Below are 23,544 nucleotides of genomic sequence, written 5' to 3' on the forward strand. Positions count from 1 at the left end.
AGATCAGTGCCAGGCAGGAAGAAGAAAAGATCCTATTATGAGAAGAATAAAATATTCTGATAATTTTGATCACTACAGGGAAACTCAAACATTTGATTATAGGTTAAAAATCTTACTAATCAATTCCCTAGGTATTATTAAATGCATGTTACAGAGGTGGGTAAAATTTGGCATATCTACAAATATGATGGCAGAGCCTTTCTATTTATGGAAAAATCTTTCCCTCTTTAGACTAGAGCAACTTCCTGCTTTAAAATATATATAGTAAGGGCACCTGGGTGGTTCCGTTGATTAAATGTCGGACTCTTGATTTTGTCTCAGGGGTCCTGAGATCAAGTTCCACCCAGAATGGAGCCTGCTTAAGATTCTCTCTCTCCCTTTACCTCTGCTCCTCTCCACCCTGCTTGTTCACTCTCTCTTTCTTGCCCTCAAAAAATAAAATAAAATGTAAAAATCACACTTAAAACCTTGCTAAAGGGGTGATTTTTAATTTTTATAAAACACTTTTGTTTTGAAAAATGGCTAACAGAAGTGCACACATATATGTGTGTATACTGAGCTTGCAAAAGTTTGACTTATATACTATATTTACAGAAATACATCCACCGTGTGAAACCATACTAAATTTTCATATATTATAAAGATACATGTAGTGAGATGATACTTTTAATGTATTATTTTTTCTTTCTTCACCCCCTTTTTAATGGATATTTATCCTATTTATTCATTCTCATCCCTTGCCTCAAAAAGAATCATAGGTTATAGAACACAAAAGGAGTCAATGTTTGGCTTCTGAATCTAAAATAGGGTTTCAAAACCTATTTAATTCACAATCTTCAGACACCCATTTAATTCACAATCTTTAGACTTAAGCATTCAGTGGCAACCCTATGGACAATAGAGATATCAGGTTACCCTCATCCTAGCTCAAACTGAAGGCAGAGTTTCTACAGTGAGAAAATCAAACCAGGAAGACAAGAGGCTACCACCACTGCCCAGTGCCCCGCTCAAAAAGCAGATGTGTTGCTTCGAGAGAAGTCTCCAGCTCTGGAGCAGTGGCTCAGACATTCTGACCAGAAGGAGAGGCAGGCCATTAGAACAGCAAATGCTGAAGCTCTTCCCAAGGGAGCTTCTTTTATTTGGACAAGTATGGAAAATTTCAAGCTCAAAGGTGCTTTTGAAAACAATGGTGATTTTGGTGGCAAACAATTAGGTTGAGGTTGGTAGCTCCATGAGAGCAATAAGGTAAACCATAGGCCAGAGTTTACTACAGTGAGACAGGAAAAGAGAGAGCTAAGAAGTGCTCTCTTTGGGTCAGAAGGGACCTCAAAGACTGGCCTTAAAAATTAGTCCTACAACGGGACCCACATTTAATTGAGTAATACCTTAGAACAATATAAGCCTGAGGGTATTGTCAAGAATAATAGAATCAACAGAAACCAGTAGTACACCCCAAGAGCTGGGTATGATACCAACAGAGACAGAAAGATGAAAAGAGAGATCAGGGAAGGAAGACAGTACCAAGAGCCCTTATCAAAACCACCATCAACCCCTGCTGACCATGTGCCAAGTCAAGGTTACACTCTGATGAGAAATATCAGAGTCTTAATGCTGCCAGGGGAATAGACTTCAATGAAATAGTCAATCCCAATCACTAATTCATTAATCAAACAAGCAATGACAACAAGCTCTGGTATCCAGAGTTGCTACATTATATTGTCTAAAAGTTTAGTTTTCGACAAGAACAGCAAAATTATGAGATATGTAAAGAAGCCGGAAAACATGAACCATACACAGGGGTAAAAAAAAAAAAAAAAAAAAAAAAGAGGCAGACAACATAAATGGCCTGTGCAAGGGTCCAGATGTCCCACTTAGCAGACAAATTCTTCAGAGCAGCTACTACAAATATGTTATAAGAATTTAAAAAAACACGATTCAATAAATAAAGAAAGGCATGTTGACAATGTCTTTTCAAAGAGACAATAATAAACAGATGGAAATTATAAAAAAAGGAACCCAAAGGAAATTCTATACTTGAAAAGTTTACTAATTGAAGAGGGGTTAATGGACTGAAGAGTGTCCCCCCAATTCATGTCTACTTGGAATCTCAGAATGTGACTGCTCTGGGCTGAATTGTGTCCTTCCCAAATTCATATGCTGAAGCCCTAACTCCCAGTGTGATTGTATGTGGAGATAGAGACTTCATAGAAGTAATTTAGGCCAAATGAGGACCCTGATTGGATAGGAATAGTATTCTTATAAGAAGAGGAAGAGAGACCAGAACTTGATGTCTGCCATTTGAGGACACTGGGGGAAGGTGGCTATCTATAAGCCAGGAACAGACCTCTCTCCAGAAACTGAGTTGGCTGGTACCTTGATCTTGGGACTTCTGGCCTCCAGAACCATGAGAAAATAAATTCCTCCTGATTAAGCCATCCCAGTCCCTGGTTGTTTTGTTTTGTTTTGTTTTGTTTTCCTGCCTACTACAATGACCTTAAAGAAATGACATCCCTACCGACATAATTAGTTAGGAATCTCAAGATGAAATCATCCTGGATTTTGGATGAGTTCTAAGTCCAAAACTGGTGTCCTTAAAAGAAGAAGAGACACAGGAAAGAGGGCCATTTGAAGACAGAGGCAGGCTACAGTGATGCCAACACAGGCAATGGCCACCAGCAGCCTCTAGAGCTAGAAAAGACAACAAAGGATTCTCCCATGAGCCTTCAGAAGGAGTGTGGCCCTGCTGATACTCTGACTTCAGACTTCGGTCTCAGAACTAGAACAGAATAATTTTCTGTTGTTTGAAGCTACCCAGTTTAATCAAGGGACTTCTGATTGGCACAGTATACACCATCCCCCAAAGGTGTCCATGTCCTAATCCCCAGAACCTGTGAGTATTTCATGTTATATATGGTGAGGGGGATTCAAGGTTGCAAATGGAAAGATGCTAATCAGCTCACCTTGAAAGATTTTCCCAGATTAACCAGGTGGCTCAATTGAATCACAGGAGTTCTTTCAATGTGGAACACAGAGGCAGAAGATCCAGAGTCAGAGAAGGTAACGTGATGATGGAAATAGAGTCTGAACAATAAGATGTGAGAAAGACCTGCAGACATTGCTGGCTTTAAAGACAGACTGGGGCCATAGGCCAAGGAGTATAGGCAGCCTCTACAACCTGAGTAAGCAAGGCCATGGATTCTTGCTTAGAACTTCCATAAGGACCCTTGCTAGGTAGACCCATTCAGACTTCTGAATGATGAAATTATGTTAATTTATCACTAAGCCACTAAACATGTGTTAATTTGTTACAATAGCAATTGGAAACTAATGCAGGGCCTAGCAATAGATTTGAGCACCAGAAGAAAAAAAAATCAGCAAATATAGGACAGACTGGGAGGGACTACAATCCAAAAGAGCAAGAGCAGAAGACAGAGAGACAGACAGACAGAGAGACAGAAAGAGAGAGAAGGGAGAAAAATAAACAATTCCAGAAATATGTGGATCCCCAGTAAATGAACCACATATATGTAAAGATCAGATTAGGAAGAAAAGAGATAAAGGAGGGAGAAAACATACTCAATAAACAATGAATTAAATCTTCCCAAATTTGATGGAAAATATTAAACTACATATATGGGCATACCTTAGAGGTATTGTGGATTTGATTCCAGACCACTTTACTAAAACAAATATCAAGGTAAAGCAAGTCAATTAATTTTATGGTTTCCTTGTTCACATATGCCTATGCTATACTATGGTCTCAGTGTACAATAGCATTATGTCTAAAAAAAGGTACATAATTTAAAAATACTTTATTGCTAAATAATGCTACCTATCCTCTGAACTTATAGTGAATCACAATGTTTTTGCTGGAGAAAAGGCTTGCCTTGGTACTGATGGCTGCTGACTGATCAGAGTGGTGGTTGCTGAAGGTGGGGTGGGGGTGTCTATGGCAATTTCTTAAAATAAAACAATGAAGTTTCCTGCATCAACTGACTCTTCTATTGTGTCTCAGGGAATAAGGAGGCCTAAGGAGAAGAAGTGGAGTAGTTGGTCAGTGGAGTAGTCAGAACACATACCATATATCAATTAAGTTATATGTGTTAGAGGGGCATGGTCCATGGCACTCAAAACAATTGCCATAGTAACACCAAAGATCACTGATCACAGATGATTAAAACAAATATAATAATACTAAATAATACTAGTAATACTAAAGTTTGAAATATTGTAAGATTAACAAAATGTGACACAGAAACATGAAGTGAAAAAATGGTATTGGGAAAATAATGCCAACAGTCTTGCTTGATGCAGGGTTGTTATAAAACTTTAATTTGTAAAAAATGCAATAACTGTGAAGTGCAATAAAGTGAAGAACAATAAAATGAGGTATGCCTATATTACTTCCCTATGAGTGTTGTAACAAATTATCACAAAATGTTGGCTTAAAACAATATTCCTTTATTCTCTTACAGTTCTGGAGTTCAGAAGATGGAATTAATTTTCCATCTTTCCATCAAATTAATTCCATGTTATTAATTTTCCATGAGCTAAAATCAGGGCATTAAGTTTCTGTCAGGCATTCTAGGAGATAATCCATCTCCTTGAATTTTCCACCTAGGAGAGGCTCCCTGTATTCCTTGCCCTGTGGCTCTTTCCTCCATCTTCAAAAACAATGGCATAACCTTTTCTCTCTCTGAATTAGCTGCCATCTGCTTTCACCACAAGCTCTTTTTTCTTGTTCAGGTAGTTGAATCTCCTCCTTCTGCCTCCCTTTCATAAGGACCTTTATGATTATATTTAGACTCCACATGGATAATCCAGGATAATCTGCCCATCTCAAGATCCTTAATTCAATCACATCTGCAAAGTTCCTTTTGTCATATGAAAATAACATTCACAGGGCTCCAGGGGTTAGAGTATGGCTGTCTTTGGGGGCCATTACTTACTCTATTACATTACACATCCAAAGATATCAGTAAATGCCAAACAGGATAAGCACAAAGATATCCAGACACAGACATATCATAGGAGAAATGCTGAAAGTCAAAGACAAGAAGAAAATCTTAAAAGCAGCAAAAGACAGGAAAAACTTGAATTACAAGTGAAACCCAGTGAGATTAACAGATGACTTTTTATCAGAATGAATGGAGGCTAGAAGGCAGTGGGATGATATACTCAAGGTGTTGGAATAAACTGTCAACCAAAAATTCTATATTCAGTAAAACTACCTTTCAAAAATGAAATTGAGCCACACACACAAAAATGATAAAGACTTAAGAAAGTTTGTTTCTCCATAAAAACAAAGAATAAACTGACAAAAATGGTCAGAATGAATTTTTTCAGAATTCTGAAAACTAATCGGCAGTGATCCAAGAACAATAGTCCAGAAAAATGAATATATCTTCATTAAAACAGCAATGTTTGTAATGTTTTAACTTACATTGGTCCCATCTCCAACTTCCTAGCTAATTAGTAACCTTGAAAAATAATGCTTCATATTCCTGGTGTCAGAGGGAGTAGAGCAAAACTACATTTCTTTCAAAGCCTTATTTCCAAAGGAGAGTCATTATTTGACTTGTGTGGTGGTTCCCTGGATGATACTACTTGAATGACTTGTCTTTTTTCAACCTTATTTAAACTTACCTAGTTCTAAAACCCTCTATCCAGTAAGCCATAGAAAATGTTTTAGTATCACAGCTGTGTGAGAAAATGGATAAAAGGGCAAACAATAGACTAAAAAAAGTTTAAAGGAAAAACTGAGGAATAAGTTGTCCATGGACACTTTAAAAAATCCTAGAACAGTCCTGAAAATGTAAACAACATACATGCCCAGGGCTCCAGGAATATACACAGATGTGTGTGTGCTGAGAAGGTCCTAAGTTCTCACCTCTAACTGACTTGATGTTCTGTTCAAGCAGGAAGTGAAGGCTAAAGCAGAGTTGACAACTGCCTAGCTGAATATTGGAGGCATGTCTCAACAAAAACACAAAATCCTTTGAAAAATACTGGGAGATTTATTGGTTGCATGCATTTAACAAAATCTCTCTCCAGTTAATAGATGGCCACTAAACAAACACAGAGAATTCAGTGGCTACAAATGACAAAGAAGAAGACATTATATAGTCCATAAAAGTCACTAAAATAATGACAACTACAACAAGCAGTAACAACAACAAAAAAAAAAAACACTAGGGAATAAGGTGGGTGAAAATTGATTTCCATAATTACCACATTTATATTTGGAATGTCTAATTTTCAATAAAAAGTTATGAGACATGGAAAGAAATGGAAAGCATTATCCATACACAGGATGAAAAGCTATCAGTAGATACTGTCCCTGAGAAAGCCAGACATTTCATTTAGTAGTCTAAGACTTTAAATCTATTAAAAGTTATTTTAAGTATGTTCAGAGAACTAAGGGAAATTATAGCTAAAAACTGAAAAAATATGAGAATGATGTCTCACAAAACAGAGAATACTAATAAAGAGTTACAGTTATTAGGGGAACCTGGGTGGCTCAGTTAGCTAAGCATCTGCCTTTGGCTCAGGTCACAATCTTGGGGTCCTGCGTTTCTTGCTCAGCTGGTGTCTGTTTCTCCCTCTCCCTATGCTGCACCTCCCAGCTTGTACTTTCTGTCTCTCTTGCTCTCTCTCTCAAATAAATAAATAAAACCTTTAAAAAATTAAAAAGAGCTAGAATTATTAAAAAATATAAATCCTGGAGTTGAAAAGCATAAGAACCAAAATAAAAAATTAGTTTAATTTGAGATCAAGTTTGAGCATCCTGAAAAAAGAATCAGCCAAGTCAAAGATAGGTCAAGGGAGATTATCCAGTCTGAGTTACAGGAGAAAAAATAAAGAAAGAAAAGTGAACTGAATGTGAGAAATCCTCTGGGATGCCATATAAATGTACCAACATCCACTCACTGGTAGTCACAGAAGGAGAAGAGAGACAAAGAGTAGAAAGAATATTTGTAGAAATAATGTCCCAAAACTTGGACATTATTGGATGAAAAGCATTAATCTACACAACCAAGAAGGTTACAAATTCTAAATATCATAAATTCAAAAAGATCAACATCTAGATACTCCAAAAAAAACCTACTGAAACCCAAAGAAAAGGAGAGAATACTCAAAGCATCAAGAAGTACAAAGGATCCTCTATTGGATTGACAGCTGATTTCTTTTTTTCCTTTTTAAAAAAATAGTTTATTTATTTATTTGACAGAGAGAGAGATCATGCACAAACAGGGGGAACAGCAGGCAGAGGAAGAGGGAGAAGCAGGCTCCCCACCAAGAAGGGAGCCCAATGTTGGGATCGGTCCCCAGGACCTGAGATCATGACCTGAGCTGAAGGCAGATGCTTAACCAACTGAGCCACCCAGGTTCTCCAAAAGCTGATTTCTTATGACAAACAATGGAGGCCAGGAAGCAGTAGGATGACATATTCAAAGTCCTGAATGAAAAATTGCCAAGAAACAATTCCATATTTGTTAAAACTATCCTTCAAAAATGAAAGATAAATTAAGATATTTTAGGACAAAAAAAAAAAACTAAGAGAGTTCATAGTTTATGAACATAAAAAGTCCTACATCAAATACAAATAGGAGTCCTTGAATTTGAAATAAAAGGACACCAGGCAGTAACTCATATCCACATGAAGAAATAAAGAGCATTGGTAAAGGCATATTTACATAAATAAATATAAAAGAAAATATAGAGCTTTTTGTTTGTTTGTAAACTCTTTTCTTTCTATTTGATTTAAAAGATGAATTTATAAAGAAATAATTACAAATTTATGCTGATGGCCACACATATGTAAAGATTTAATTTGTGATGATAAGCTAAAGGGAGGAAATGGAACTATATAAGAACACAGTTTTTGTATACTATAGAAACTAGCGTGGCATTAATCCAAACAAAATTATTATACATTGTGAGGTTAACAACATATTCCAGGTCAACTATCAAGAAAATAACTAAAAAATATATAGAAAATAAATAGCAAGAGATTTAAAATGGTACTCTAGAAAATACCTAACACAAAAGAAGGCAGTAATAAATGATTTAAGAAACAAAAGAGATGTGACATGTTAGAAAAACAGCAAAACAGCAGTTGTAAATACTAATTTATCAGTAATTGCATTAATGTGAATGAATTAACCTTGAAATAAAGAAGCAGAGGGGACACCTGGGTGGCTCAATCAGTTAAGCAACTGCCTTTGGCCCATGTTATGATCCCAGGGTTCTGGGATCGAGCCCCACATCAGGCTGCGTGCCCAGCAGGGAGGCTGCTTCTCCCTCTCACCCTGCTTATTTCTCCCCTTGTTTGTGCTCTCTCTCTCTGTCAAATAAATAACTAAAATCTTAAATAAAATAAAATAAAATAAAGAAGAAGGGATTGACAGAATGGGGAAAAAGAACACGATCCAACTGTATGCTGCATACAGGATACATACTTTAGATTCAAAGACCCTAATAGATTGAAAGAAAAAGGATGAAAAACATTTCATTCAAATGGTAACCGAAGGAGCACTAGAGTGGTTACATTAATTTCACACAAAATAGAATTTAAGACAAATATATTACTAAAGACAAAAACATTTTATAATGATAAAATGGTTAATCTACTGCTAAGATGTAACAGACTCATAGGCACATAACAATAGAAATCCAAAATACATGATTCATAAAACTAACATATTTAAATGGGGAAATAGATAATTCAACAATAAAAACTGGAACTTTAATTCCCCACTTTCAATAGCAGACATAATTATCCATTGTTCTATCAGCAAGGATCAGCAAGGAAATAGAAGACTTAAAAAAAAAAAAAGAAACCTGTAACCCAACCAGACCTAACATCTATATAACATTCCACTCAATGACAAAAGAATACAGACTCTTTTCAGCTATACATTGAATATTTTCCAGGATGGATCATATAATAGCCCATAAAATAAGTATGAATGTATTTAAAGGAATTTAAATCATACAAAGATTTTGTATTTAAATAAAAAATCATTTTGTTCTTCAATAAAAATAAAATGAAAAGTCAGTAACAAAGGAATTTGGGAAATCCACAAATATATGGAAACAAAACAACATATGCCTAAATAACCAATGGGTCCTGCCCCTACAAATCACAAGTGAAATTATACAATACTTTTAGATAAATATGAAAATAAAAACATAACTCATCAAAATATGACATGCCCCTAAAGAGTGCTTAGAGGAAATTTTACTGATATTAATTCTTCTGTTTATTTAAAAAGAAAAAAAGATCTAAAATCACATAACCTAATCTTTCATGTTAAGACATTGAGAAGAGAAAATTAACTCATATCAAATTGAAAGAAGGAAATAATAAAAATTAGAGTATACACAACTTAATTAAAAGCTTGAACAATAGTAGATTAAAAAATTAAAATTGATTCTTTGGAAAATCCAATAAAATTGACAAACATTTTTGGCAAGACTGGCCACAAAAATGAGGACATACTCATATTACTAAAATCATAAATGAATGAGCAGAAATTAGGCAAGAAAATGAAATAAAAGGCCACAAAAAAGGGTATTAGAGCTAATAAAACAGGTTCAGTAAGGTTGCAGAATAGAAGATCAATGCCCAAAAATCAATTGTATTTCTAGACCCGAACAATGAATCATATGCAAATGGCTTCATTTTGGATCATGATCTCAGGGTTGTGATCAGAGCCTCATGTGGAGCTCTGTGCTCAGTGCAGAGTCCACTTGAGATTCTCTTGCTCTCCCTCTGCCTCTCCCCCCTGCTTATACTCTTGCTCTCTTTCTCTCTAAAATAAATAAATAAATAAAAGCTTAAAAAAAAAAAAGAAAGAAAGAAAAGAATTGCATTTACAATAGCACTAAAAAGAATAAAATACTTAGGAATCAACTGAACATGAATAGTATAAAACCTATTATCTGAAAATTATAAAACACCATTGAAGGAACTTACAGGTATAAATAGATATAAAGACATCACATGTTCATGTGTCAGAAGACTTACTGTCTTAATAACAATATTTCCAAAATTGACCTACAGACTCAACACAATGCCAATCAAAATCCCAGGTGGCTTCTTTGCAGAAATTGACATGTTTATCCCAAAATTTGTAAGGAAATGCAGGGACACAGAATAATCAGAACAATCTTGAAAAAGAATAACAAACTTGGAGGACTCATATTTCCAGATTTCAGAATTTAATACAAAACTATGGTAGAGAAGTCAGTGTGGTACTGACACAAAGCTAGACATACAGATCAAAGAAATAAAACAGACTCAAAAATAAATCCACACCTTTTCAGTTCATTGTTTTTTGACAAGGGTACAAAAAGAGTTCAAGAAAAAGTGATGCATGGACAACTGAATATCCACATTGAAAAAAATGAAATTGGATCCTCTCCTCAAACCAAACATAAAAATCAACTCAAAAGGAATCACTGACCACCATGTAAGAGCTATAAACAAAATTCTTAGAAGAATTTTATGTTGGAGTAAATATTTACGACCTCAGGTTAGCTATACCACAAAAACACAAGCAACAAATGATGAAATACATCACCAGACTTTATAAAAATTTAAATTTTGATGAGGAAATAAACTTTGATGAAGAAAAATTATATGAAGAAAAAAGGACAAGCCACAAAATGGGAGAAGAGATTGGGAGACCATACATCTGAGAAGGGACATATATTTAGAATATAGGAAGACTGTATACAACCCAATGATAGAAAGACAACAACCCAATTTAAAAAGTGGGTAAAGGATCCAAATAGACATTCCAACGACATACAAATGGCCCATAATATCCTCACAAAAGATGCTCAACTTCATTAGCCATTAGGGTAATTCAAGTTAAAACCACAATAAGACATCAATTTATACTCATTAGGATGGCTATTATTTAAAAAAAAAAATGGGGGGGGGAGGGATTTTGTTTTTTAAAAAGGATGTGGAGAAATTGGAACTCTTACATATTGCTGGTAGAAATGTGAAAACAGTATAGCAGCTCCTCAAAGAATTAAACATAGAATTAATATCTGATTTAGCAATTCTATTGCTGGATATATACATGAAAAATCACAAGCAGGAACTCAAACAGATATCTGAGCACCAATATTCATAGCAACGTTATCCACAATATCCAAAAGGTGCAAACAACTTAAATGTCCATCAACAGAGGAATGAATAAACAAGATGAATATATCCATACAACATAATATCATTCAGCCATAAAAAGAAATGAAGTATTGATACATGCTACCACATGGCTAAGTGAAGGGTGCCAGACAAAAGAGACCTCATGCTGTCTGATTCCCATTTCATGAAATGACCAAAACAGAAAAATCTAGAGACACAAAAATAGACTAGTGGTTGCCAGGGGTGTTGGCAGAAAAAAAATGGGGAGTAACCACTACTGGGTATGGAGCTCCTCTCTGAGTTATGGAAAATGTTCTAAAATTGGAGTGTTGGTTTCATAAATCTGTTTGCACACTAAAACCCACTGAATTGTATGCTTTCAAAGTATTTATTTCATGGTATTTAAATTATATCTTAATAAAGCTATTGTGATATAAAAACGTTAGAGCTGGGATCCCTCAGAAAGGACCCAGCCCCCTCCCACACCCAACACACACAACTTGTGTTTCAGGTTGCTGAGGACAGGTTGTGTTTCAAGTTGCTGGACAAGGAAAATGTGACAGCTTCAGAGGTGTGCAAGGGGGAAAAATGAGGGATGTGTTTCCTCTGTCATATGGATTTTCATTGGTGGAGGGAGCTCAGAAGAGTATTTGGTATCAATGCAAGATGATTACGGAGGAGGAGACAAGGCAGCAGGTGTGCTTAAGCAGAGAGAAGGCCGGGGAGGGCTCCCACCTTCTGGTATGCATCTATATTCACCAGGAGACTGGAAAGTCTCAAACAGCTGAGGGGCCAAAATAACATACAGAATGAATAGATCAGGAGTACAGGAAAGGGAGCTTTGCAGACCTCAAGATCAGAGGCTATGGCAGGACAAATGGATTTCGGTAATAAATGACAGAAGGGGACCCAAAGCCAGGAAGAACTAATACTGGTTACTGATGGAGAGGTCACAGAGGCTGACACTTACCAAGGGAATGAGGTACTTCAGGAACCGGGAAGGACTTGTATGAAAGTCCACTATAAGAATAACCATGAGGGTGCCTGGGTAGTTCAGTCACTAAAGTGTCCAACTCTCAATTTAGGCTCAGACCATGATCTCAGGGTCAGGACATTAAACTCTGAGTGGGGCTCTGCACTGGGTGTGGAGCCTGCTTAAGATTCTCTCCCTCTGCTCCTCTACCTAACCCCCTTGCAAGCTTGCACTCTCTCTCTCTCACTCTCAAAAATAAAAAAAAATTAAAAAAAAAAAAAAAACCACCATGATGTTGAGCAAATTTACTCCTGCATTTAAATAGAATTCTGGGGAGAAGGAAAGGATGAAACCTTAAAGATAAGAATAGTCCTGATAGGAAATTCAAATTTTGAATTAAGTTTAAATGCTGAAACACTGGGATTTTACCCACGGAATCCTAACGTACTTGGAAGAGACTAAGTTTTAAACTATAAGGGAAGAAGTTATCATGAATGTATAAGACAATCTCTCTTTTGCTGCTGTAGGGTAAAGTTGTTGGTAAGCTATTGAGTTCAATTAGAGATGAGAGAAAAAATTACATTTCCTCATCACTGTGTCAGAATGAATAAACTTTAAATCCCCTACAGTCCATTCAGGGTACTCAAGGAATGGTCCTGTTCCCAACACTAGGAAAAATGATAATTATGTGACAAAATAGAAGTGTTAGCTAATACTACAGTGGCAATCACATTGCAGTATAAATATATCAAATTAATACATAGCACACCTTAAATTTATACAATGTTGTCAAATAAACATATCTCTATAAAATAATTTTTTTAGAAGAGTGGTCATGAAGTAGCCTTGTGGCCAACCAAGCAGTCAGATATAGTCTGAACTTTGAGACTGAAGAAGGAAAACCATTGTGATGGAGTGAAAAGCAACAGGCTGAAAGTCAGTGGGTCTGGCATTGAGTTGGGGGTGCCTCCAATTGGCTCTGGACTTTCAACATTACTGAATCTCTTCTGGTACTCATTTGCTTGGCCTGTGAAGAAGTCTAACTAGATACCTAGCAAGATTTCTTCCAATTCTAAAAAAACTGATTCTCAGGTCTTGTATGCCCAGTTTGGGGAAATATCTGCCACTTCTGGGACAAGTTCAAATAGGTATTATCTTAAGAGACAGAACCCTTTCTTTGGTCATGCCCCTGGAAACTGGGCTGAGGGCAACCAGATATGAAGTGTAATTACCTGGAAAGTGTCGATGGACCTTGGCTTTGCAGCTACATTTTCCAATTAGCTCAGGAGTAAAGATATCATTGTGACAGCTGGCACAGTAAAAGAAGGCTCTGGACAATGAAAGCAAATCAAGAATGACTTATGTGAGGCTTAACACTAAGCATGGTGCTGAATCAGTTTGCCATTGAGTTGCATTTGCTTTAGAACTTTCTCCCTATAAAGTAATTTAAAAAAAAATACCTTATGACTTCCTTTGCAGATTCAGCAATAAAGAACCCTAGTGTGTTCTTACGCAGCTTAACCTGTACAGGTGGATTTAGCATCAGACTACTGGAAACAGAAGATAAAAATACAGTAATTTTCCCCTTTAATTTCTATGGAAATATTTGATGTTTCATTCTGTCATTACCAATGGATTCCCTGAACTGTAGAGTTAATAAGACTCCATCCCCTTCTACTGCCAAATAGGGTAGAAAAACTGCATTTGATTGCTGCTAAATATCCAGAAGGGAGTCAGGTCACAACATGATTACTGAGTTGCACACAGCTGAGCTAAGGGTGAACTCCCTGGACTGTATCCTAAACCTAAAATGGATAAACCAACTCAGATGCATTAGGCCTTGCTAATTTAGCCTACTCAATGCCACAGCCACATGGTTGCAAGTCTTAAAGTCATAGTAGTGGTGTTTATCTTTAGGCTACTTCTCCTGTAAAATTAAACTATGCCTAGTTAACCAGCTGGATTCAAAAGTTCCTTTTATTTGCTTATGCAATTTTTGAACTTGCATATTTCTTTAGACTTCATTTTTTTTCTATCTTGATTGCCAGATTTTTGAGAGCAGGAACCACATGAATTGTTTCTATTGCTACATGAACACTTTGATTATCTCTTTTTTTATGGTTTTTGTGTTTGAAAATGACATCTTACAAATTTCACCCATGACTCCTTGATGCAGTACTACATCACAACTATTTGAATTCCCCACATTTCTCCCTATGTTTGTCAGGCTATCCCATTTTTATTTCCTTTAATTCAGACGCTCGACACAATGAGGTCTTATAAACTTGAAAGTACCATCACTTCATTTGCACATGGTAAAAGTACTCCTTTACTTCCTTAAAATACTTTTTTATATTAACACTGGAAAGAAGTCAAATATTAATTTTGGCAAAGCTTATTCTGTTGTTAGGGTACTCCAAAGTAACTTCTGAGTTTAAGAACTTTACAAAAATAAAAGGGGTTGTGCCACAAAAGCTCTTCCACACTATGCCAAGAATCAAAAGATGCTGGGTAGCTGTGTTGATGCTATATTGAGGTAGTTTATTATCTGAGATACTAGATGGCATTTTCCAAATGTTTACTGACTGATACTAATGAATAGAATAAACGCTTTTAACTTTGAAAGGAAAAGAACATGGATTTGTGCCCCCATTAAATATTTAGTAATGGGGGCGCCTGGGTGGCTCAGTGGATTAAGCCTCTGCCTTCGGCTCAGGTCATGATCCCAGCATCCTGGGATCGAGTCCTGCATTCGGCTCTCTGCTCAGCAGGGAGCCTGCTTCCTCCTCTCTCTCTCTCTGCCTGCCACTCTGCCTTCTTGTGATCTCTCTCTGTCAAATAAAAAATAAAATCTTTAAAAAAAATAAATATTTAGTAATGAAGATACTGTCACAATAATAGCTGGGGTTGCATTTGAAAGGAGAGGTGAACCCCCTTTGCACATTTTTCCAAACTGGCTTGAAATCCCCTTCATGAATCATGGCCACTTGCTCTCTAGAGAATGTTTGCTACTGCAACAAACTTAGAACATTATCTGACTGGGGTCAGATCCAGCTTTATCGCTTAGCAGATAATAAATTATTCCCTAAGACAAATCCATATGATTGCCAAGGGCTTTTTGAACTTTTTTTTTTTTTTAAGATTTATTTATTTATTTATTTGAGAGAGAGAGAGTGCACAGGCATGCAAGCCAGGGAGGGGCAGAGCGAGAGGGAGAGAGAAAATAGTAAGCAGGCTCCACTCTTAGCTTGGAGCCTGATGGGGGGCTCCATCTCACATCCCTGAGATCACGACCTTAGCTGAAATCAAGAGTTGGATGCTTAACTAAGGCACCCAGGTGACCTGGGCTTTCCCAAGTTTTAAAGTCTATTCAAGTGTATCAATTAAAAGAGAAAATAAAAGGTGAGAAAAGATGGGCTTTCCCTCCAGTTTTTCGGTATACCAATCTAAACCTCAGCCATTGAGACGCTCTATTTTCCTCCCACTTATGGCTGCAGTGGATTTAGTACAGCACAGTGATGAGGATCACCACCTTCCTTGCTGAGTTCAGATGCTGGCTTTGCCACTTGGGACTGATAAGAGTTTGGGAAAATTATTTAACTTTTCTGGGCTTCATCTTCCTTCTCTATAAAATGGGACTAAGAAGTACACCCATTGTTGTAGAGATTCAAGAGTTTATGTAAGCAAAGTGCCTGTAGCATTGCTGGTCATGTAAAGGCAATCATGTAAAAGACTATTAACCAAATCAGGATTTAATCTCTTTGATTCACCTGACTCTTTGGTGAGAAAACAAAGTTAAATGTAAGTTAGAGCAGGTTCCTCTTTCATTAGGGGTACATATGTGCAGGTAATAAACAGCATCAAGGCATCTTTAATATATGTAGAAATTAGCTGCCTAATAAATGTTTGTGTTTCTGTTCTGTGATGTCCCATAGTCATCCTAATAAAGTTTAAAGAAATCTAGGATGCTAAAGTTGGAAGGGACCTCAAGAACATTTGGTCTAGTAGTTTACAAATATCAGCAAAAAAAACCTGACTATATCATGGGGTCTTCAAAAATTCTCTGGTCCCAGCCTTGGAGATTTTGATTTTGTAAAGATCAGAGTGGGATTTTGGAATCTATATGCCTTTAAGGCTTTGCAAATAGTTCCAATGCATAGCCCATGTTGCTGAAGGCGAAGTTCTGGACCAGTCTAAAACTCAAACTGCCTGGATTATGGTTCTAAGACTCCATCCTTTTTGCTGTAACCTATTTCTGGCAGAAAGGCCATTTGTGCACAGATGTAGATTCTGAGATTTTCTTGAGCACGGGCAGGATTGTTAAATAGAATTAAGCCAGCTAGATGATACTATTTGTTATTCTCTCCTTAGTGACTTCCTTTGTACAGTACCCTGCTGACTTCTTTTGCCCAGATGCATTTTGTAATATCTCTACTTAGATTTTTCTTCTGTCCAACATTTCATATAAAATTGTTCCTTTGTAGTCTGTCTGATATCATTCAAACTTGTTGAATTTTAACTATTTCCCTATAATTCTAAGGCTCCTGATAATGTCAGTTTTAGAGCTAGAAAGGGTCTCAGGCATTAACATGACCTCCTCAATTCATAGAGAATGGATGTTTCTCCAACACCACAGAGCTAGCAAGTCATAATCAGGATCAGAATTTGGTCTGTTGATTCCAATTTAATTCAACTTAGTTTTCCACTAAAAAAAAAAAATACATAAGCCAATATAATAGTCTTTCTTGTTCCCCAACCTATTTAAACCCTCAGTTTTTCTCATTTTTCAGCATTTTTTATTCTCTCTCTTATATATCATAGTAGTTGATTTGCTGTTTTACTAGATTTTCTTTTTCCTTACCTAATAAATTATTTTGCTTCTCATATTATTCATTATGGGTTCTCAATAAATTCCAATGGTCTAATAATGTTGGTTCTCTCTTTTATCTACTATACCAAAAGCAGACTTTGTCCGGTAGTCCGAATTCCCATTTTGCCATATTCTACAGCTTAGTTTCTAAAGCTACAGTTTATGGGAGCATTTATTGTCATAATTCTATCTCATGGTACTATTTCATGGTCAAGACTTATAAGATCTAGTAATAAATTAAAAGGAATCCCAGATGTGAGAAGGAGAGCATTTCTTCTCTCCCTTGCTCATGAAAGAGAATTTGGGGAGGGCCATGGGAACAAAGGCAAAGCACCTGTCCACCCACTAGGGTGACCATTCTAACTCCAAACATTAGATTCTAACTGCGATCATTAAAGACAGTGCAAAGGGCACCACAGCAAACTGGGTGCCCAACAGGCTGGCTCTCAACATATGGCAATATCTTAGTTATGTCTGTATTTTTGGAGAAGTCTTAATCATAAAGATTCTCCTTTTACAAAACTGAAGAGATTCAAAGTCTCATTGGTACCAGTAACCATGAAAAACAGATTTGTGTTCGATGGCTATCAGCATGAGTCCCAGCTTCACAAAGCAGAGCCTAGGAAGGAAGACAAGTAATTGTGAGGAAAAAGGATAGCAGGGTGCTAATTCACAAGACTATGACTAACACTCTGTGTTCTGTGTTGGGAAAATACTAGTACTTCAGCAGAGGAAGAGACTCTTGAATGCAAGTGAATCTATTCTAAAGTTTATCATAGCCAGCATGGTGACTATGTCTAACACAGAATGCAAGCTTCTCAATTGCACAGATGCAGACTTGTTCATTCTTACACCTTCAGTATTTATCATGGAGCCTGGCCTACAGTGGTCCCCCCAGTAAACATTATTGAAAGAACGTCACTGCATGAAGAACAAGGAAAGCATTTCTTTTAACTTACCGGGAAGCGTCAGGAAAACTCATTCCAGCAAAGTCATCAGAGAGACGTTGAGTCAGGATTTTGTTCTTCAGACCATTAAAGAAATATTTTTGCCAGGGCTGTGTAGGAAAAACCTGGAATACAAAATCATGCCACATGTAGAACTCGGACATGGAATATGGGATGTTATAATTCCAAGTTGTATGTCCTGCTAAGCAGCAAACCAGCATCCATTGCTCTTAAGTTATAGCAAAGAGATTTGTCCTAGTGGTTCACTGAAGAAATGTCAAAGGAAGAACTAAAACTCTACCATACACCTCAACTATTTATGCTAGAGAGTTCAGAAGAAAATGAAAGCATAATGACTTGGTTTCTTCCCAGGTGGCATTCATGACACCTTGTAGAAACTGGAATTATCCCAATAACTTCAGCAAGGTAGACTGTTTTTTGAGTCAGTAACAATAAGAGGAGAAGGACAATATGGAATCTAAGTTGTCTTTCCATAAATATAGCTGCTCAAGTTTTTTTTTTAACATATTAAGTTTTCCATTGACTAGCCATATGCCACAAAGAAAAAACATTCAAGGCTTTTCTGCCCAGTATCAGAACTTTTCAAAGCTTCAGATAAACTTAAGGAGCCATCCTGATCAATGGACATGAGATAAAAGTCAGGAACAGCAGCAGGTTTCCAGAGAAAATGAAGAAGGGGAGAGAGAAAGACATCTCTCACAAAGGCTAAATATAGGCTGTGCGGGGTTTGGGCTGTTGGGTAACTCATCTCTGATATTTGTATAAGAACTCAGAATTTTGTTATGCTTTCCATACATTCTCATCCTCCTCTCCATCTGTTGCCATGAAAACCCCCACCACACTGCTCCGTCATGGCAAGACCAGAAACCTAGGTTAATGTCTGGAATTCCTATAAGTTCTGAAACACTGTGGCTGTGGAGGGTTAAGGCTAGTTCAGAAATATTCAGATGACCAGCCTGTGGCTGTTTAGAAAACACAACACACACACACACACACACACAGAGAGAAAAAATATTCTGACTTACAAAAAAGGGCTACTCATATCAAGCAATCCAAGCACTCACTCTGCAATCCCCATTCCAAGATTCAGCCAAATCTCCTGCCTTCTCTCACTTTCTTAAATTTTTTGTTGAAGAGTACTCACTTCACTGGGAGTCCCTATTTAAGTCTCCATAACTAAAAAAAAAAGGGGTGGGGGGCTTAATGTTTCTAATGTAAATGTTTCAGTTTTTGACAGTGGGTAAAAGAATGATAGAGATGGAGAAGACTTCCTGTGATCTTTTTTATTAAGATCAGAAAGGGAAACAGGAGGATAAGATAGAGTTTCGATTTACATAGTAGAATCAGGGAGCTCAAGTATGTCAACTGGAGTAGATTTAGTCCAGGCTTAAGCCTAATACAATGCTGTCTCTGCCTTGAAGAAACTGGAAGTGCTCTTTGGACTATGATTTCTCACCATATAATTAATATAGTTGAAACACGTATCATTGATCCAAGGTCTTGGAATCTGAGTACTTGTAAGTTTTACAGATACTGATGTCATACTTAGAAAAATCAGGTTATGAGATGAATAACTCTCATTTTATTGATCCAGAAGCTGACAGAGAAAGTGTCTAATCCAAGAAAAATCGATCATAAGACACTAGTGCCCTAGTTGTTAAATCTAAGTTAATAGTTTATTATAGAATCTAAAACACCAGAGCTATGAGTATAACATTAAAAAAATCTTACCTTGACCCTGCCTGGTTTAGGATATCTGAAAGTAGGTTTTAGACTTCACTCCCCTCCCCCCCAAAAAAATATCATAACCACAAATTTCTCCTAATTCCTATGAATATTGATAGATGATCATCTTCAGTGAGATGGTTACAACTTTAGATCACACAGAAAGAACAACAATATAATATAGGGTTGGTTTTAAATATCTTCCTCCTCTACTTCCATGAAAGACATGAAGTCTTCATAAAGAGCTCTCATCCATTTCCTTTCTCCAGCCATGGAGATGTTATCGTGTTACTATGTAGACTGTGTATACTATAATACTACTGTTATTCACTCTTGTTAATATTTTCCAGTCTTTAAAATGTCCATAGACCAGCAGCCTACACACTCCTGGGAGCTCTTTTCAGAAGTGAAGCCCCACTCAGACTTTTGCGATTAGAATCTGCATTTTAACCAGACCTCCAGGGGATTTGCACACACAATTCATGTTTCGGAAGCACCCTTTCAAACATCCCTGTCCTTGAGATTTGGTGAAAAGGGATGATTTCAAACCCCCAGTGTGGCAGCAGTTTACAAATTCCAATATCTGGGTTGGAGGCTCCATGGAGAGCCCAAGCGAGGCACTGTACATGAATACATGTATCTTGCAGAACAGTTATCTTGCACTTTCTGAGTACACAGCACAGGCAGAGACAATTTACTCACAAGCACTTTTCAAGGACAAACACAGTAAGCAGGAAGAGGAGGGTAAGGCAGGTTCATTACAGTGTCATCAAGGCTCATTCTTATTGTCTGATGTCGTCTCTGTTTATTTGTATATGATATTTCTTCCAATTCACAGAAGGAATTATAGAAGAATTCCATGTTTTCCAGCTAGCATTTTGCTGGCCAGACCATCTTTCACGGTTTTTTATTTTGTTTTGTTTGTTCATTTGTTTGTTCAATTTTTTGTTTGTTTGTTTCGTTTTGTTTTAGATAGTACCAGGGACAAAACCAAAAAAGATATAATTTTTTTTTAATTTATTAATGAAGGAAATAAAGTGTAAAGAAAGGCCAAGAGGGAAATTGAATATAAGAGAAGGCATATGTAGACTCCTAATAAATGGAGAGGAAAGGTCACTCCCTGGAGAACCTCCGGACAATGGGAAATTGGGTCCAGCTGAGTTTGGAACCTTTCTTGTAACATTTCATGCAGGTGGCATTCCAAAGGCTGGACTTTGTACTTATAGCAATTGTCCCAATATCCCCTTGACCACTTATTTAGTCTCAAAGGCCTCAAAGGTGATGATATGTGGGCGAGTGTGAGTAGATATCCAACAACCACAGGTATCAAGCATAGTGGTAAGATATTAGGTCAGACAATTCTACCTCTTCTACTCATTAACTTAACTATACAATCAAGTTAGTTAGCTTCACTGACCCATTATTGGGATTCTTCCTTGAAATATTATCAATGGGAAGCATAAGGTATTTAAAATGAGTGACATACTAGGTACTCAATATGTGGTGACTATTGTTGTTATTGCATAGAATGTTCCCAAAATAACCTGGAAAAGATTTTAATTGTTATTTGTTCTGTGAATATATTTATTATTATCATGAATTTAATTTATATTTAAATATATAATTTTACCACTAATAATATAACCTTTATTTTTAATTTTTTTACGATCCTTTATGGATTTTTTAATTTTTTCTTAATATTTTCTAATTCAAATTTTAAAAGTTAATATGAACAATTCAGTTGCATCAGTACATTTAGAATGTTGTATAGTCATTTCCCCTATCTAGTTTGAAAATATTTCTGTCAAACCAAAGTAAAATCCCTATCCATTAACAAATTGTTCTCAATTCTTTTTTTTTTTTTTAAGATTTTATTTATTTATTTGACAGACAGAGACCCCAAGTAGGCAGAGAGGCAGGCAGAGAGAGAGAGAGAGAGAGAGAGGAGGAAGCAGGCTTCCCTGCAGAGCAGAGAGCTCGATGCGGGGCTAGATCCCAGGACCCTGGGATCATGACCTGAGCTGAAGGCAGAGGCTTTAACCCATTAAGCCACCCAGGTGTCCCACAAATTGTTCTCAATTCTTACCACTCTCCCCAGTGTCTGCTCTTGGCAACATGGATCCAACTAGCAGCATTCTGTCTTCTATTTATTTTGTTTATTTGATATAAACAGAATTAATGAAATATGTGAGATTTTTGAAATATCAGGCTTTACAGCATATATCCATGTTGCAGCATATTCCAGTAGTTCATTTCTCTTTATGGCTGAATAATATCCTCTTATTCCTATGTTACATTTTGTTTGTCCATTCAACAACTGATAGAGATCTGGGCTATTTCTGCCTTTTGAATATTATGAATCATCCTCCTATATAACATTTATTTTTATTTATATTTCTTCCTTCAATAGCTCCAAGTACTTCTACCTTTATGGTCATAACATCTGGACTGCAGGTAGAAAGCAGAGCTATGATTTCTATTTTGCAGATAAATATTCTTAAGACAAGAATAAGATCGATAATCTCTTCAAGGTCAGCACCGTACCTGGGACTTCAGTCTAGACCTCTCAATCCTTCATAGTTCAAGTGGAAGTCAAATCTCATTTCTTGGGGCCTTCTTGCTTTCCTCAATTTTCTATTTCTGATCCTAACTTGTGAGGATATGGGGGAAAAAGCCAAGATTCAACAACAATTTACAAGGTTACCTTTTTGTTTTGTTCAACAAATAGAGACGTTAGAAAGGTGCACATGCCTGGCACCAGACAGCCTTGGGCGATGAAGCCAAGCTTCAGCTCAGCAAAGCAGATGATATTGTCTCCGGTACTCCAGCTCCAGCTGGGGATCTTTGGCAGAAAAACCTGTTTCATGGTAGAAAGTAGGTCAGACCTTAAGAAGAAATACAATTCAAGAAAGTTTTTTTTTTCTGAATGGACATCTTTCTTGCATTTGTTTCAAAGCATTTACTTGAAAGCATTTATTGTGTCCACATCAGTGGAAGTGATAAGAACAAATTCAGCTTTTAAAAACTGAGTCACTTTTTAAAGCAAAAATAGTGAGAGTGCAAAATTGGGTCAAATGATTTAGACCTCTGATATTGTCCTTAGTGTACAATCTGTGTTTGTTTGTTTTTGTCCTTGTTTTTACTGAAATATAATTGACATCTTACACTGTATTAGCTTCAGGTGTACAAGCAAATGATCCAATGTTAGTATATGTTATGAAACGACCACCACAATAAGTCTAGTTACCATCCACCACCTCAATGTTTACAATTACTTATTACTTGTGAAGGGAACTTTTAAGATCTACTCTCTTCACAACTTTCAAATGTACTATAAAGTATTATCAACTGTAGTCACCATGTTGTACATTATATTCCCATGACTTATTTATTTTATAAACAGAAGTTTGTTCTTTTTGGTCCCTTTCACCCATTTCACCCCCCTACCACCCCCCACCTCTGGCAAATACCAATCTGTTCTACCTGTACTTTTTTTTTTTTTAAAATTTTTAAGGTACCATGTATGAGGGAAATCATATGATATTTGTCTTTCTCTGACTTATTACACTTAGTATAATTCCTTCAAGGCCCATCCATACTGTAGCAAATGCAGAATTTCCTTCTTTTTTATGGCTGAACAAAATTCCAATATACTTATATATTTCATTTACAAATATATATATATGTATATACATATATATATATCTTTTTCTTTAAATGTAAATGGAGAATTTAATCCATCTATATTTAAGGTAATTATTAGTAGGTATGTACCTATTGTCATTTGTTCATTTTTTTCTGGCTATTTTGTAAATCCTCTGTTCCTTTCTTCTATTCTTGC

The 23,544-nt window shown here is 36.5% G+C and overlaps 1 protein-coding gene across 1 annotated transcript in view; it reads right to left on the reverse strand.

The window, feature by feature from the left end:
* Window positions 1–23,544, reverse strand: part of KCNU1 (potassium calcium-activated channel subfamily U member 1) — a 149,851-nt gene that overhangs the window by 80,543 nt on the left and 45,764 nt on the right. The window contains exons 14-18 of the mRNA XM_059156311.1: window positions 22,408–22,560; window positions 17,970–18,082; window positions 17,561–17,629; window positions 13,601–13,690; window positions 13,373–13,470 (exon numbers count right to left, since the gene is read on the reverse strand). Of these exons, the coding sequence (XP_059012294.1) occupies window positions 13,373–13,470; window positions 13,601–13,690; window positions 17,561–17,629; window positions 17,970–18,082; window positions 22,408–22,560 (523 nt within the window). The remainder of the gene's footprint in view (window positions 1–13,372; window positions 13,471–13,600; window positions 13,691–17,560; window positions 17,630–17,969; window positions 18,083–22,407; window positions 22,561–23,544) is intronic.

Source organism: Mustela lutreola, chromosome 18 (assembly GCF_030435805.1).
Source record: "Mustela lutreola isolate mMusLut2 chromosome 18, mMusLut2.pri, whole genome shotgun sequence".
Classification (NCBI taxonomy): Eukaryota; Metazoa; Chordata; class Mammalia; order Carnivora; family Mustelidae; genus Mustela; species Mustela lutreola.